A 16,823-nucleotide genomic window follows, 5' to 3' on the forward strand; every position below is an offset into this window, starting at 1 on the left:
GACATTGATCATTTTGGCTGAGATACCCCTTCACAATCCACCCATGCCACATCCTTGCACCCTGGCCACCCGCTGTGACAACCTGCATGGCTTATTGAGTGCCAGCAGTGCCATGAGAGAGTGTGAGAGAAATGCTCCCCCCACCCAGTAGATCAGATAAATCTCCCTTCAGACCATACCCAGTCCACCCCCTATAAGACCTGCACAAAGCAGCCAACAGAGATTTGAGTAGGAAGGGGTGGGGACTGCAGAGGGGTGAAGAGGTGACCTGCAATGCATGAATGCTCATACTGAGCCACATCATCAGTCTTTAAGGTGAGCTCCCAAAGGCACCTGGTGGGCCACTGCGAGTAGCAGAGAGCTGGACTAGATGGACTTTGGTCTGATCCAGCTGGCTTGTTCTTATGTTCTTACCACTGGATGGCATTATACAATGACATGATGGTGACTGACAACACAGATCCCAGCCTGAGTTTCCCTGAATCGCAGCCCATCCCGGCAGATGTATGAAAGGCAGAGCATTATGGGGGGATGCTGTGAGAGAGTGGGTATGGGAGGGGATATGAAGTAAACCTCATCCACTCAGACAGGGACAGAACTGTAGCTCATTCCAGACTTTACAGAACAACAGCAGGGAAATAATCACATAGTTTCCAGTGTAACCCCTGTGCCTTTGCACACTGCTTCAGGAAGCCGTGGAGAAATGGGGCAAGCAGGATGGACTTCCTGGATTGCCTGCCTGTGTGAGGATACTGCAGGAGCTGGGTGGGAACCAGTGAGTTGACAGCCCTGTGACACTGAAACAGGATCTATATTGGTCACTGCAATCAGGTTTACATAGTGTGTGAGGGGGTTGTGATTGAGTGCGAGGGAGGAGGTTTCATCACCTCTGGGGAAAGGTGCAATTAGCTGTGGCTATAATCACCATCTTGTGCTACACAAAGGTATCTGAGTGGGACTATAACTGGGGAGGGGGGGCATTTTGCCTTTTCCATCGCATGGGTGCTGTGCTGCCAGTAGGCAGGGGCATGGCTGGGTCTGACCCCGCAGGGCAAAGCAGGCGGCAAGCACAAGCATGGTCAGGTCACAGTCCAATAGGTCAAGGCATTGGAAAACCAAGGAGCAGGCTAGGAATCAACGAAGAACCAGGCACACAGTGGCGACAGGTAATACACTTGTTGCACCCAGGCAGAAGCAAGCTCACAGCAAAGCTTATACAGAGAGCCTTGTTCAGGGGGATGGAATTCTGTGAGGAGTTAGTCCTCAGATGCAGAGACTTCTAATCTCTCATACCTCGCTGCCTAACAAGCACTCCTTCTGTGCTTCTGCAGTGGCAGCCTCTGCTTCAGCCTCCTATGCACAGCTGGCTCATCACTGGGTTCCCTAGGGGAGGATTTGCAGGCTCCTCCACCTGCATGTCATCAAGCAGGGAAGGGCTGGGTGTTGGCTTTGCTGCCTGTTCTTCCCAAGAAGCAGCCAACTCTGGCTGCACTGTGTTCTCAGGTTCTGCCTCAGAGTCCTCTGTGTCCTGGTTAGTACGCAGGGGCTGGCTCATGACAGGTGCCTATGTGGTCTGCTTGCAGTTTTTGATGGCATAATTTTATTTCAGTTCTAGACAGGCATTCCCAGACTGGGATGGCTTAGGGAGTCAATAAAATCCTGACATGCCCCTGGGCCTGCCTCTTTACCAATTGGCACAGAGGATTGTGCTGGGAGTGTTTTGCTAGGGATTCAAGATGCTGCTGCACTGGAGACTGGCCATGGGGCAGTAGCAATAGAGTACCCCCCCCCCCCCCTGTATTTCCGATACATGCCAAGATATGTCTGGAATATGCAAACACTGCCGGTGGTCAGCTCCATGAGTGCTTTTGCTCCCCACCCCCCAGGATTGCACAGATAATATCTGAGGACAGCTAAAATAGAGTCCCAGGAGAACTACGGTCATTTTCTATACAGTTCAGATGAGCTCTTAGAAGGTACTCAACACATTTCTCTAGTTTACTTGGCATAAAGTTTGCATTCCATTTTCACCCTCTGCAGAAGGACCTCTGAATGAATAATAGAAAACAAATTACTATGCTTGGCAAGATTACAAAATACTGTAAATTGAATTCCTCCTAATCTATGCAGTGACAGAGCCCTCACACTTGGCAGTGAGACACTGAAGTGTCAGAGGAAGGACTCTATGTGACTGTGGGCCTATTCACTTGTTATTTTATGAGGAGAAATCTCAACATGGTACAAGTCTCCGGCAGGTCCGAGCACCAGAGCAAAGAAGAAGCTGTTTCCTTGCGCTAGTATAGAGACCTCTTAATGCATCCTGTTAACTGAAGTGTTTATAATATAAGAGAAGTGACACGAGAAGTATTTTAAACATCACAAATTAACTGTTTTCCCAGGATTCAGCCAGCTTCATTTTACTGAATATCAGAATCAACTATAGTGCAATTCTGTATGTCAAGAGTACATTTTTTAACTTTTTGAATATTTTACTTTTTATTCCATAGTTTTTAAAGAGTACATTCATGAGAAAGTTCCAGCTTCCACTGCTTGAAGGTGCAAGAGTTATTATAAATCACCCAATGGAATAAGAATCTTCAGAATCTTAATAACTTTTATGTCAAAAACATTTTTCCAGGCTTTGCTTACTTTTTGTGGTGCCTTTGCCTTATTTACACATTCCTAGGATTCATATTTCATATGAAAGCATGCATTGTTTCCTCTTGTTCTTCACTGTCTCTGTCCAATTATTTATCCATTCCACTGAATTGCTTATACCAGTTATGTCCAGTATTTTTGAGTTGCATTTGGTATGAAAGATATCAAACACGAGGAAATAAGAGAAAAAATAGAACATGGACCAGAATATTCAGTGTATAGCCTCAACTAACTCTACGTTGAGAGTTAGGGATCAAGGCCACAAGCGCACTGCAAAATTCAACATTAGGTCTCTCAAAGGGCAAGCAACATATTTTGAATCTGGACCTAGTACAGACAGAAAAACTTTTAAAATCTGGCCACGTTCAGATAGGGGCTACTTTCCTACAGACCTTGGGGAATCCCAAAGAGAAGAACTTTGCTTTTTGGTTACTGTGGGTTGAGTGGAGGAGCAGTAGTGGGAGCCGCAGGCTAAGGTGGGTGGATAGGCGAAAGGGCACTGGGAGCGGGGTGGTGATGGTGGAAGAGGAGGAGAGAGATGTCACCATTGCATGTGCCAGGCTGCTAGGAAAAAGGAAGAGCTGGAGCTGCCTCCATATAAGCCAGGCAGGTAGAGGTGGTGGCACTGTGGGTCAGAGGATGGAGAACTGGACTGCCCCCGTGAATGAACCAGGTAGCCAGGCTGGTTGGCAAGCAGGTACCCAGCAAGGGAGCAAGAGGGATACAAAGGATGGAATTCTGCCCCCCACCCCCCATCTCCACAAGTCTTGCAAGTTCTACTCTTGTAGTACTAATCTAATTCTGGACTATACCATTTTAAATTGCAGTTGGTGGCTTATATGATTCAACAAAAAAATTCCCCTGCATTTAGACAAGATGTCAGATAGCTAAAGTATGAGGCCAGAAATAATTTTATTTCCTCTTCTGCTAGCTGTGGGACCTGGAGATTCAATTACACCAAACAAATGATATAAATGACTGGATTTCTTGTGTCTTTCAGTTTTATTTAAAAGCAAAGTGGGGAGGGGTTCAGGGCCACCAAGCCCTGTTCTCTGGGCTCTTTTCCCAACCTAACTTCCTCCCCAAAAGCATAAAGGTTCCTCTGTGAAGACAATGGTTTGAACACAATTTTCTCTTACTGAGTTTGTTCATCACTTCAAGTTAGATTAGTCTCCTATTACACATGTAACAGTGAATTAAACTGTTTAACATTTTCATTTTTCTGTGTCACTTCTCCCCCTTGTGGCATCATGTAGATCTGCAGTCTTTTTCCTTTCATAAACTAGTTGAAAAGATGCCGTAAATTAAACTACAGACCTCCACTTCATCCATTTGAAGGATATTTTTGAATAAACTATTGTAAATATTGTATGTATGTATGTAAGTATATATACACATATACATGCTACCAATCGAAAATATGATTATGTTCACTTATAAAGATATTTATCCATCTGCCAAAGAAAGCTTAATCATACTCAGGATGATGGACCAACAGCCAAACACTTTGCCTTCCAAGGTAGCATCTAACTACCCATCAAAGCAGGGAATATGGAGCAAAAACCTCATCAGATTATCTCAATATATTGATAGGGGAGAAGGTGGTTCCGAGGCGTATCAGTACAAATGCATTTAGAGCTTTAAAGTTCGAAGTCAGCACTTTGAACTGGGCTTGAAAGAGGACAAGAAACCCGTGAAACTGCAGAACTATAACCACATATGGACCTTGAGCTTGTTTGGAGGTTCTAGCAGGGGAGCGCAGCTATCGTATACCCTTGACCGAAGAACGGTACACTCCTATCTGGGATGGTTGTCCTCTTCCACTGAGCGCGCAGCTTTGGGAGGGACGCACATGGAGCGGTGAGGGAGGTAGGGGGGTAGCAAATACTTTTTTTAAAAAAAAAGTGGTATAATGTTTTGATGCTTCACCAGCTGGATTCAGCCCTGTCAGTAAGAAGAAAGAAATAGCATTTTCTCAATCACTTTTGATAAAAGATTGAACAGTACAAGATTCCTATAAAAATTAAAGTCATTCATCTTTCTCTCTGCTAAAAGACAAGAATTGCAGTGTAAAATAGGAATGGGACTGAGTTCTAAACACTAAGGCCCCTTCTGCACACGCAAAATAATGCGTTTTCAAACCACTTTCACAACTGTTTGCAAGTGGATTTTGCCATTCTGCACATTCAAAGAGCACTGAAAGCAGTTTGAAAGTGCATTATTCTGCATGTGCGGAATGAGCCTAAGACTGTAGGACTATTCAGTACTATTCTATGCTGTATTCTATAAGGTTTCAATGGGTAATATGTGATTTTAATTGTTACTTTATGATGTAAGTTGTGCTGAGCCTAGCTTTATTGGGAAAGGGTAGGTTAAAAATTGAATGAATGAATGAATGAATAAATGAATGAATGAATGAATGAATGAATGAATGAATGAATGAATAAGCATCCTCACTCAACACATTTATTTAGAGTTGATTTTGCTGATTTCAACATAAGGTAAATTGAAGAAAGTGGCTTATGATAATAGTCTAAAGCCAATTTTTTTTTAAAAAAACATTTTTGTTAGTAAATCCCACTAGAATCATTAGACATTATCTAGGGTAAGGCTGCAACCGACATTTCCTTCATCTCGCAATCACTTTTACAGTCAAGAGAGCTGGGAAATGGCATTCCCTGCAGGGAGGGATTTATGGCATTCTTTTCTGCCAGTGCCAGACGTGTGAGGTTTAAATGTAATATATGTCTGCCAAAAATCTCAGGAGTTTTCCCCCTCTCTCCTTGTTCTCAAATGATAGAAGGACCTGGTGGGAAACATCTGATCAGCCTGTGAAAACTGCTTGTTTTACTGTTCGTTGTTTTCTAGAGATTTTGCTCATTCCGCAGAGGAATCCTCCTGCCCAGCATGTGTCTCCCTCCATATGGGAACAGCTGCTGAAGAAGCTGAAGTTTTCAGCTAGAAACAAGGAGGAAGAATGGCAACTAAAACCATCTGCAGAACTCATTACACTGATAGCCATGACTGTTGAATATGCACCAAGTGAAAGGTACGCATTTTTACTCAGCGACAAGAGACTATTGTGAAGAAAAAGCAACTGAATTCGAAACCCTAAGTTCAGCAGCATTTCAGAGCATCCAAAATGATGTTTAATTCTGCCATGTGATTTTTTTAAAAAACTTTGAAACCACGGACATGTAAAAATAATTAAAATATGAAAGAGCTAGATATGTTGCAGGTTATGTTCCGATACAACAGCATCCAATTAACTACTAAAAGTAGGATTGGCACTGACAGCTCTGATATGGGATATGTCAACCAGTGTCTTAGCTATAAAATTCTCATTCTTTAATGGGAAACTTGTCTAGGGTCAAAGGTTCAGTTTTCCAGACTTCCAAATTGTTAGTTCCTGGAATGTATATTGAAAGCACTTCTCACCTACTAATTGCCTTGCCTCTAAGCCACAATTTGTGGCTTCCTGCCTATCTGGATAGCAATACTTTGTTGTTAAGGCTCCTAAAAACTAGAATTGGGCTTGTCTGACTCAATGCAGATTCCACTGAACAGTGCATGATTTTGCACTTTGAATAAACATTAATAAGTTAGGGCTGCAAATTGAATAATGGAATTAGATCGGTAAGCATAGCTTAATAATTTTATAGAGAATGATTGACAACTTTAAGAGGCAAAGAAACAATTAAGTGTAGTGATAAAGTTTCTCCCCCACAGAGGATGTAAGGTCTCTTGACTTCAAAATACAGGCTTAAGCAGGGTCCTGTGTGTGTATGTTATGACAATAAGGTTGTTGTTTCCTGATGGTTCACCAAACTCCTCATGGGATGTTGTTCATTTCTGTCATCTAAGATACTTACAGTACAAACCTAAGCATGTGGGGAGACAGTACAAACCTATTTGAAAGATTTCCAAAAATGGTAAAACTTGTACCAGATTATATACAATGCTACATTATTTGTATGCCTACATTACAACTGAAATATCCATGGTTTCTTTTTGAGATCCATTTTAAGCAACACACAATACAAAGACAACAACCACCTGGTCAGGTTTCTTAAAATATAATGTATACTGTTCGGATGTAGGATTTAAGTTTGTGTATTTGTGACCGCCCAAGTGACCAAAACATGTCTGGACTCTGGTCTTTTGTGGTTTACTGTGAAATGTGTGTTTCATCACCTGTACATTATAAGCTTTTTAAAAATCTTAGCAAGACGAAAGTCTGCAGTTATTCTGCTTAAGCCTATTTTCTGGCATCAGTGGGCTGTCGGGGGGGGGGGTGGGGCTTAGTTGGTATCATAAGCCCTTCCAGCCCACTTTCCACCCACATTACTGGTGTAACTAGAAACAGTCGCACAGAACTCATCAAGACCAAAAATAACTCCCACCATTTCCCCAAGCCAGCAGTCAATCTAGCCAAGGCAGCAATACATCAGATGACAGGACATGAAGAATGAAACATCTCTTTGACCTCATATTGGGCATTCTCAGAACACACAAGGGGAGACTTTAGTCATTGGGACTCTAGGGAAAAGGCACTAAGCACAAATAGCCAAGGAAGAGAACATATATTTTTTGCCTATGTTAGTGGGGTTTCATCCCAAATCCGAAATACCAGTAGCATTGCTGCTACTTACCTTTTGGCCAGAAACAACCCAAGCAGCAGCAAAACTAATGTGAAGAGACTGGGATTGCAATCCATACCTCCCGCTGTTGGGAGCATTCCTCTAATAACACACCCAACTAGCCATACAGATCTAACACAAAGGACAGTAAGGATTCTCAAGCAACTGCCCTATCAAAACCAATCATTTTTACTAGGTCAGGTAGGACTGTAGAGCAGGGGGGCCCCACATGGTTCCCACCAAGTGTTTCTAGATAGTAAACAGGACCAGGTGGGACTTTTGATCAACCATTGAAGATTTGATTGGCCTTGCAGATTTTTTAAATTGTTACTTTGGCCACCCAGACATGAGAATCTTCACCATATGACTGCAGATAAGCTGTGGCAACCATTTTGAAGCTGGCTATTCCTATTGCAGCACTCATTTTGTGGCTATTACCACTACACCAGAATTCAAAATGTATAAGGCTAAAAAAATGGAGACCCTTGCTGTAGAAGTAGGTATAGCATACACATGGTTCAAACCCACATGGGACTAGCTACAAAACAGTCCTAGAATGAGGCCAAGGTGCAGCTGTTGTTTTCACCAAAAACAATAATTTAAGATGGGCTATTCATGCTCATTGGCTACACCTCACAACAATATGAATGCAGCAGTCCCCCAAACACCAATCTTCTGCTGCATTTATAATGTTTACATCCAAGTTCATTAATTTTGTTTTCCCTTTCATCATTCAGCCCTCTCCTGTACAGCCTTATTAAATGCTTGAAATATTTCACTCAGAATAAAACAGAGGCAAGATATGCATCAGTTTGAAACACTGCTTCAATTAAATAAGAAAGGTTTTCTGTAAATGTGACTGTTGCAGGTCCCCACCTGCCCAGGTATAAAGAAACAGATGAGATGTCAATGGCTACCAGAACAAAAAATGAGAGGCAGAACTAGATTGCTTTGTCTCTGTCACAGGTATTGAAAAGTCGAACTAGCTGAACTTTCAGAATTCTTAGATTGGGTTTTAAGATGTTTTTAAAATAGCAATTTAAATCCAAATTAGATTAAATGGGAATTCTGATGTGTGCGTGTTTATTCCTACTGCTATTATCTTAATTAATTTCACTGGAGGTTAGAGCTAGAGAGAATGGGATGGCTTCCTCTACTGACATGAATGGAGATAGCCACATGATAGAAATTATTCATACATTCCTTAGACTGGGCACACAACTATACAAAATGACAAGAACAGTGAGACGGTAATCATGATGGGTACTTTGAAGGGGATGGAAATCAGTTCCAAAGCGCTTTACTATTCCTGTACATAATTTAGTGCCCCAAAGTGACAGATATTCTAATTTTTAAATTTATTTTTAATTTTATTTTATCACAGGGAGAATTATCCTGTTTTCTACCTTCGCTAACCAGCCACATAGGAAACAATAGGACTTTATGATTTTTGGACCTAATGCAATTTCTAACGGAAAAGCAGACCCAATTAGTAACCCCCTCTTGGCACACACAAATAATTAGTAACCCACTCTCGGGAACTGGTGAGAACCTGCTGGATCCCACCTCTGCCTTCCCCTCCATGCCACCCCTCCCCCCCCTCCCCCATCCCTTTGCTCGGATGGGTGGGCCATGTCCAGATGCCTCACTCCCTCCCATCCCCCACTCCCCTCCCTTGCATGCCACCCCTCACTCCCTTCCCTCCCCCACTACCCATCCCTTGCATGCCACCCCCCCCCTTTCCTCCCCTCTGCTAGGGCAGGTGGGCCATGTCCAGATGCCGGGCCCCCTTCCTTTCCCGCCACCTCTCTCTCCCTCCCCTTGCATGCCACCCCTCCCCTCCTTCTCCTCCCTTGCATGCCACTCCTCCCAGATGTGATGTTGCTGCTGAAGAGTTTGGATTTATAGCCCACTTTTCTCTAGGAGTCTCAAAGTGGCTTACAAACTCTTCCCTTCATCTCCCAATTCAGATATCTTGAGAGGTAGGTTCCCCAAGACCCTTGGAGATCCGCTGGATTTTCTGGCAGCAGTGATAGGGACCCTGGGATGCTGGTGCAACATCCAGCGCTATGTTCCAGAGCTGGGGGGGCAGTGGTGCCCACACATCGGCGGGATCGTTCCTTCACCAGGGTTTGTGCTCCAGGGAGGGTGAATCTGCCAGTGCAGCAGCACACCACTCCCAAGAGCGGATTCAGCCCACCCACCCCCTTTGGATGGGGCACTTGGGATTTGAATGTAAAAGCCATTTCTGCTTGAGCTGTATCTTAGTGATTCTGTGGTCCTGAACAAAAGTCAAGGAGGGTCCCTGTACACACTCCCGTTATTTCCACCCAACACACTCTGAACAAGAATAAAGCACCCAATATTTACAAGGCTCCCACAGTACTGCTGTGCCACAAAATGTGGAAAGTCAGAATGTTCGAGAAGCGCATGGAATGGAATAGAACTGAAGAAGGATAGAATAGCCCAGATGGGCACTTTCTTGTGTGGAGCTGATATTGCATTGCCTCATACACATTCTGCCCTGTTTCCACTATACTGGCCTGGGCAGTTTGCATTCATGTTGTAATTTAGTTTTTATTCCTAATCCTCTTGCATTGCTCACTGAATGATCTATATTGTATGATTATATTTTTTCCCTCTTTCTTCAGTAATCCACCACGAGCTTCAATGAGAAAGATGGGCTGTAAATAAAGCATGCTCATTCACACATGCACCACACTGCCTTCCACCACCATTATCTGCCCTAAGGCTATCAATCCACCGGACCCTGAGCAAGTGCCCTAGCTGCCCCACAGTCAGACAGGACATCTTTTGTACTTTGGAAGAGATTGGTTTTCTTTCAGTCTGTTGATGACCCACAAATGACTACCATAGAAATGTGTGACAAGTTAATAAAAATGTTTGTGCCTGATTGACATTTGTGGACATAGCTGCAACAACACTATGTTTTAAAGTAGCATGAAGATACATTTTTCAATGGAAGAAATGGCGTACACACACAGTTTTTGATCCCATCTTTGTTGGCTTTGACAGTATCCACCTACCCTCTGCTGACTGATAAATAGTTTCACTCTGTTGTTTTTAGGGAGCTACTGGGTACCTATATCTCTTTGTTAATAGCTCTATATACAAATGTGAACACATTGCTGCAATGTGGCAGAATGCCTAAATCTATCTACCTAAATCTACTTTATCTATCCCTGGAGCAAAATGTAATCCTTCCATGAAATCTGAGATAGTGTCAGAAACACTGGATTATTAATTTCAGTAACTATTCTTATAAACAGAGGCAAATTAAGGAATACATTTATATCCTGCCTTTCTCACTGACACTCAAGATGGATCACACAGCACAAGACAATGGAACCCACAGGAAAAAATGAAATAGGTTTGGGATTGAAGGTATCACAAAAAGAGAACTCTAAATGCAGATCCGAAAACCAGCAGAAGCATTAACATGACCCGTTAAACAATGCAGAAATTGCAAAGTAGGATCATACTTAAAGCACCAAATAGTCCCTGCGGTGCGTTAGTACCTACTATACACATTCCTGCTATGTACCCCAAATTCCTATTTGAGCGCACTTTTGTTTCTGTGTTAACACCCCAGAAGTTAAGTTGCTGCTGTGTTCTTTGCGAAGATCCTCACCACCCCACCCGTTCCTTTCAACTTTCCTTTGGGGAGACTGCTGGTTACTCCTGAACAATTTCCCCCTTTCCTTTGATGCAAAAGCGAAGAAGAAAGAAAGAAATGTCTCACTTGGTTTTACTGCATCTCAGATGTTGCAAATTAAATTAAAGGGGGGGGGGGGGGGAGAAAGCAGGAGAAGGCAATTGACCCGGCACCTAGACACATGGCGGTCGTTGTCCAGCTCCTCGTCTCCCTCGCGCGGGGGGTGAAGGGGGGTGTTAAACAGAGTGTGGCATGTTTTAGTGCACTCCGTCGCGCATGCGTGTTGTCCTTTCTTCCCTCCCCTCCTCGGCTTTTCCAACCTGAAGTTGCTTCTGGCGCTGAGATCGCGAGCTTCGGGGCTGCAGTTGCAGGCGTGATGATGGCACCTTGGCTGCAGCTCTGCTCTTTCTTCTTCTCGCTCACCGCCTGCCTTGACGGCCAGCGGCTCACCGGGTCGGCCACAGGGACCAAGAAAGGGCCAGCGGCTGATGCTTGCAGCTGGAGGGTAAGCAAGAGAGACGGAAATAAGTTTTTGCGTTTTGGGGGTTCTCGGCGTTGCCCTGGGCTGAGCGGGTTTCCTTTTCTTTCTGCTAACTTCCGCGGATTGGGGAGGGCTGTGCCAAGGTGCCTTAGCGACCCTCTACTTCTTTTGGGCATGGGATCTTCCCGAGTCCCCGCGGGTGGGGGAGCAGTCACAGGTGGCATGCATGCTTTGGTCCGGGCGTCTTGCCATTGCTGTGCGAGGCGCGACGGGATGTGGTTGTGCAACTAATGAAAACTCTAAAACCCACTCTTCGCTTTGGGGGCATCTTGCGATTGATTGGAAAAGTTGGCAGTTGCAGATTGTGGGGTAGTTGTCGGTGGAGGGCAGCCTGCGTTTTCCCACTGAAGGAAGTCTGGGCTGGGCAAGGGTGAGGAGCAGAAGCCGACAAGTGTGAAGTCACTCCACAGGTCTTTTATCTGTCCCTCCTGCCTTCCTTTAACTAGACCTGCCCTGGGAAGAGGGGATAAAAGGCGATTGCTTTGCCTTTGTTATTTTAATGACTGGAGGCTGGTTTGGCTACAGGCCCGGTCATTAGACCGAAGGGGAAATATGTGTGCGTGGAAGGTGATAAAAAGTGTTTTAGGGCTTTACCTTTTGTTCCTGTTACCAGCTTGCTGCTTGCAAAGTTTTCTGCCTGGCTTTTCCTGAGCGTGACTCTTTTCTTTGAACAGATCTTGTTTTTTTCTGCTCCATCTTCAGCCTTATTAAAAATTCCAGATGAATGCTTGTCGAAAGGCATGAGTGACTTTCATTGCCTCTCCCTTTTTGTTCGACTGTCAGGGAGATTTCCTTGAGTTCAGATCATAACATTGAGAAGAGGGGAAAAGTTACGGCAAGAAAGCACAGCCCCCTTCACCCCGCCAAATAAAAAAAGAAAGAAAGAAAAAAGAAACTGGTGGAATTTATAGGAAGAACAAGAGAACAGACAAGTATTGACAAAAAAAATTTCAAAGGGAAAAAAAGTGCAAATGTAGCCAAAGTTTTGTAAAGAACTTAACTTTCCACTTGTTGAATTTGCATCTGGACTTCCATTAACTGATATGTTTAGATTGACAGTATGTTCAGCTGCTGTTTCTGTTGACTATTTCACATAGCAAAAGTGGTATTTTATTTGCATATTTCAAAGCTACCTGTAGGCCCTACAGATTTTAATAGTTATTAAAACATTTCATTCTTTTTTTCCTTTATATATAAGGGATATTAAGAAACATAGCAATAGTGAATGAATTGCATCTGCTTACTGTCAATGCATACACATTTCTTCTGTATTCAATCTTCTAAAAACTCTTCAGATCTTAAAACGTACTACATAATGTGATGAAAACGTATCTTCTGTTAAAACAAACCTAAAGTTACTTGTTTTCTAACACTGGAAATGTGGTCTGTATTTCCAATACATTACTTTGAATATGCTTTTCTTGATTAGTGATTAAAATATACTGATGCTGCTTGTGTGATTTTTCTTACTTGAGGACAAAAAATGCTGTGGGCTGCAGGATGGCATCCATTGTCTTTGTTGTATAGTATTTATCTTGGGCTGCATGTAAGTTTTGAATAGACTTGACATACTATTAAATGACTGATGGCCCCTGTAACACATTGTCTGCTCTGGGGCAAGGCAGCCTTTGATGTGCTACCCTGTAGGAAGTAAAAAGACTATTTGCTCTATTAAAATTCCTTGGTATTTCCTCTGTTTAACCACAGGCCACTTCCCTTCTGCCACTCTAAACACTGCAGGGACACTGACTGATTGAAAAGGCACAAGCCCTGAAGTAATTGCATCCCATTCAGACAGATATCCTTAGTGTAGCTTATTTATAATGAGTACCATCTAGATCAGGGGTGTCAAACTCATTTGTTATGAGGGCCGGATATGACATACACGTGACTTGGTTGGGCCAGGTCCGGTGGGGGGGGGAGGCGGGGTGCCTCAACACTGGGGGGTTGCCTGGACTGGGGAGCACACAGCAGGGTGCCGGTTTGGCTGGAGATGGTTGCCTTGAGAAGGCTTATCAGACCCACCAAATCTGATTGGGAGTGAGGGGAGGTTGCCTCAGCTGGTTCTTGGTCCTGATGTTGACACCCCTGCTCTAGATGAAAGATAGATACAAATGTTCAAAAGCAAAATAAAAATAAAAGTAGTCTCATTGACTGCTGAGAGTACACAGTAAGGCAAGAGTTTTGAGTTGTAGTATTTCTTGAACTATAGGTTTTACCATTTTTTCCACGCTTCTAACCTTGTTGACTCACTCAGTTGTGTGGGAAATTCTGCAGATAGTAGTTAAGAAATACTGGATAACTGCGGAATTGAAACTTTTATTGAGAAAGTATAGGACCAAGTATTTCAAAACCTTAATAGATGTAATTCCTACCACATGTGAAGCAGTTTTAAAGGTTATGAGATACAGTTTTGCTGTCCAAATGATGACTGAAAAGGAACTTGTGGTTGCATAAGGGTTTTTTTTTTTTAACCAGGCCCTGCTTGCTGAATACATTAAATTTTGCATTTAGGAAGCATTCATTCATTGATGTGCACAAATAGAAGGGGAGAGGGCTTATAATAAAGTAAGGTCAGTGGGCCCAGCAATCCAGAACATTGGTAAGTTATGTTCCTTTACAGGGGGCTGATGAGAATAATCACAAGAGTAAAATTTATGCAATGTCTAAATTGATTTTTTTTAAATGTATAATGTAAAATTAGTGAGGTAATTTTTTGAAAAGTGCAAAAATTTAATTTTTAAAATTTTCAGATGGCATTTATTGTGATGTGGATGAATACACAGCCTTACAACCTGTCTCTTTGAAGTGAGTCAGATGGCTCAGTGTACATGCTTAAGGTATATGTTGTATTAGAGATGCTGGCTAATTAAAGCTGCAAAGAACGTTGTAAAAGGCTATTTAACAAAGGCCAGCTGCTTTATCCAGCAGCTACATGAGAGCAGGGCTTTGAAGCGAACTTGCCCATTTAATTCTTCCTAAAAGATAGGACTTGAGTTTAGCATTTTACTAGGATATAATAAAATGACAGAAGTGTAGTTCCTTATTGGTGGACAATAAAACTAAAATTGTTCACGGTTTAAATGTGAAACAAATTTATTTTTCTTTAGGGATGCTAAAGGCTAAAATTAAAAGACTCAAATTCATGTAAAATTATTGTAAAATACAGTGTTCTGTTTTATCTTGTTTTAAAGTATTTTCTTTCGGTCATAATAATAGTTCATAGTGATATTTGTAGAAAAGTGTACAATGTTATTACTTTTTAGGTGAAAGCTGCTTTACTTGACGTCTTGATGGTTTTCCCCTCCTCTATTTGATTCTTAAAACAACTCTGTGAGGTAGGTTAGGTTGAGAATTATTGGCCTGGAGCCACCAGTAAGGTTTGTGGAAAACCCTGATCTTTCTGGTGCTAATTCAGTATCATAACGGCTACACCATAGTTAATAGCGTGTTCTGAGACTTTAGCATATGCCTATTTGAGGTAACTACTGTACAAGTAAATTGGAGGTGTAAGGAAGTAATCTGGCTCTTAACAGCTGTTCTACATTTTACATTTAACACATAGTTAGTTTTTAAAAAATCTCAGTTTGTGGTGAATAGTCTGTCTTTTCAAATCCACCTTGTGACTACATGCCTTCACAGATACCAGCATGTACAATTCTTAGTGGTACGTGGAGGCATTATCATTAAGACTGCTGTTTAGTATGACATCACTTAACTGGATCCCATAAGTGGGAACCATAATAGTGTAGTATTTAAGAGTGGTGGACTGTAATCTGGAGAACTGGGTCTGATTCCTTGCTCCTCCACACAGGTGGCAGACTCTGCAGAACAAGACTAGATTCCCCTCTCCTCCATTTGCAGCCTGCTGAGCTAGTCACAGTTCCCTCAGATCTCTCTCAGCCTCACTTACCTCACAAGGTGCCTGTTGCATGAGGGAAGGCAATTGTAAGCCACTTTGAGACTCCTTTCAGTAGAGAAAAGCAGGATATAAAAACCTACTCTTCTCAGCAATTGGGATTCTGGTGTTTTGACAGCCCTGCTTGCAGACTCCTTCACAAACTGCAAAAAGTGTGTAGAGACTGGGGAGCTGCTAGTGGGTGGAATCCTGCATCCTCTTTAAATTTAATGTGTACATATTTGCCTTTTGTAAAGTACAGATCTCTGTTAACCACCTGAAACAGATTTTTTCATTTATAAATACGTCCACTTGTGCCACTGAGCTTCATTATGTTAACAGAAAAAAGTCTACTGCTCTCTTCCTATTTTGCCTCAAGATATTGGGGTGAGGCAGTGGTGGGATTCAAAAAATTTAACAATTGATTGTTTACAAGCACCATTTTAACAACCAGTTCTGCCGAAGTGGTGCGAATCTGCTGAATTCTACCACTGATTTTAGGGTTCCAAGAGGGTGATACCACTTTGAGAGTTCAGAAGGATTTCAATAGTTTCATTCCCAGTGTGTTTGTATATGGAAGCAAAGCTACAAGGGTCTTATGGCGAATGAATAGTATAGTAGAGGTAGGACTTGCTGACTGGAAGTTCAGGTGGTACATTCCCATTTTAAATTTTATACTTTCTTTGCTCTGTCTGTGTAAATTGTAATCAAGTCACAAATAACTTAGGTTAACCTTTTTACAAGGCAAGAGACTAACAGAGGTGATTTGCCATTGCCTGCCTACATAACAACTCTGGTATTCCCTGTGGTCTTTCATCCAAGTACTAACCGGGACCAACCCTGCTTAGCTTCTGAGATCTGATGAGATAACCACCTCTTTAATCTGGAGGTGTGGAAACAGAGACTTGGACTGCAGACAGCATCCATCAGTGAGGTGACAGGGCAATGCCCCCTCACTTTGGGAGCTTCCAGGAGATCTGGAAAGAAAAGGGATTTGTAGGAAGGACTTTTTTCAGTGTTGGGTTAGATGCTTGGGGCAGGCCTGGATCTAGGGGTTGAGAGGGAGCAGGTGCCCCAAGTAAGTTGGCAGAGAGGGGGTGGTGACAGAAGGTGAGGGAAGCTCAGTTACCTGGAAGATATGGCTTGTTCTACAGCACACATGGGCCCAATTCCCCAGATTAGGGTGCTGATAGGATGTGAGGAATGCTGGACTGCCCAGCAGAGATGACTCATTCTGCATTGTGTACCCCCATTCCCCCATTAGGCCGCTGCTACAAGTTGGGTGGGGAAGGTAGAGGGAGACCCTGGGCCTCAGAGGGAAGAAGAGTTTGGATTTTACCCCCTTTCTCTCTGTAAGGAGACTCAAAGGGGCTGACAAACTCCTTTCCCTTCCTCTCCCCACAACAGACA

At 42.9% G+C, this 16,823-nt stretch overlaps 1 protein-coding gene across 2 annotated transcripts in view; it reads left to right on the plus strand.

The window, feature by feature from the left end:
- Positions 1–11,299: 11,299 nt before the first annotated feature.
- Positions 11,300–16,823, plus strand: part of IL17RD (interleukin 17 receptor D) — an 83,971-nt gene continuing 78,447 nt past the window's right edge. For both annotated transcript variants that reach the window (XM_048490722.1, XM_048490723.1), the window contains exon 1: positions 11,300–11,479. In XM_048490722.1, the coding sequence (XP_048346679.1) occupies positions 11,351–11,479 (129 nt within the window). In that variant the 5' untranslated portion in view covers positions 11,300–11,350. The remainder of the gene's footprint in view (positions 11,480–16,823) is intronic.

The sequence above is a fragment of the Sphaerodactylus townsendi genome, linkage group LG03 (genome assembly GCF_021028975.2).
Source record: "Sphaerodactylus townsendi isolate TG3544 linkage group LG03, MPM_Stown_v2.3, whole genome shotgun sequence".
Lineage (NCBI taxonomy): Eukaryota > Metazoa > Chordata > Lepidosauria > Squamata > Sphaerodactylidae > Sphaerodactylus > Sphaerodactylus townsendi.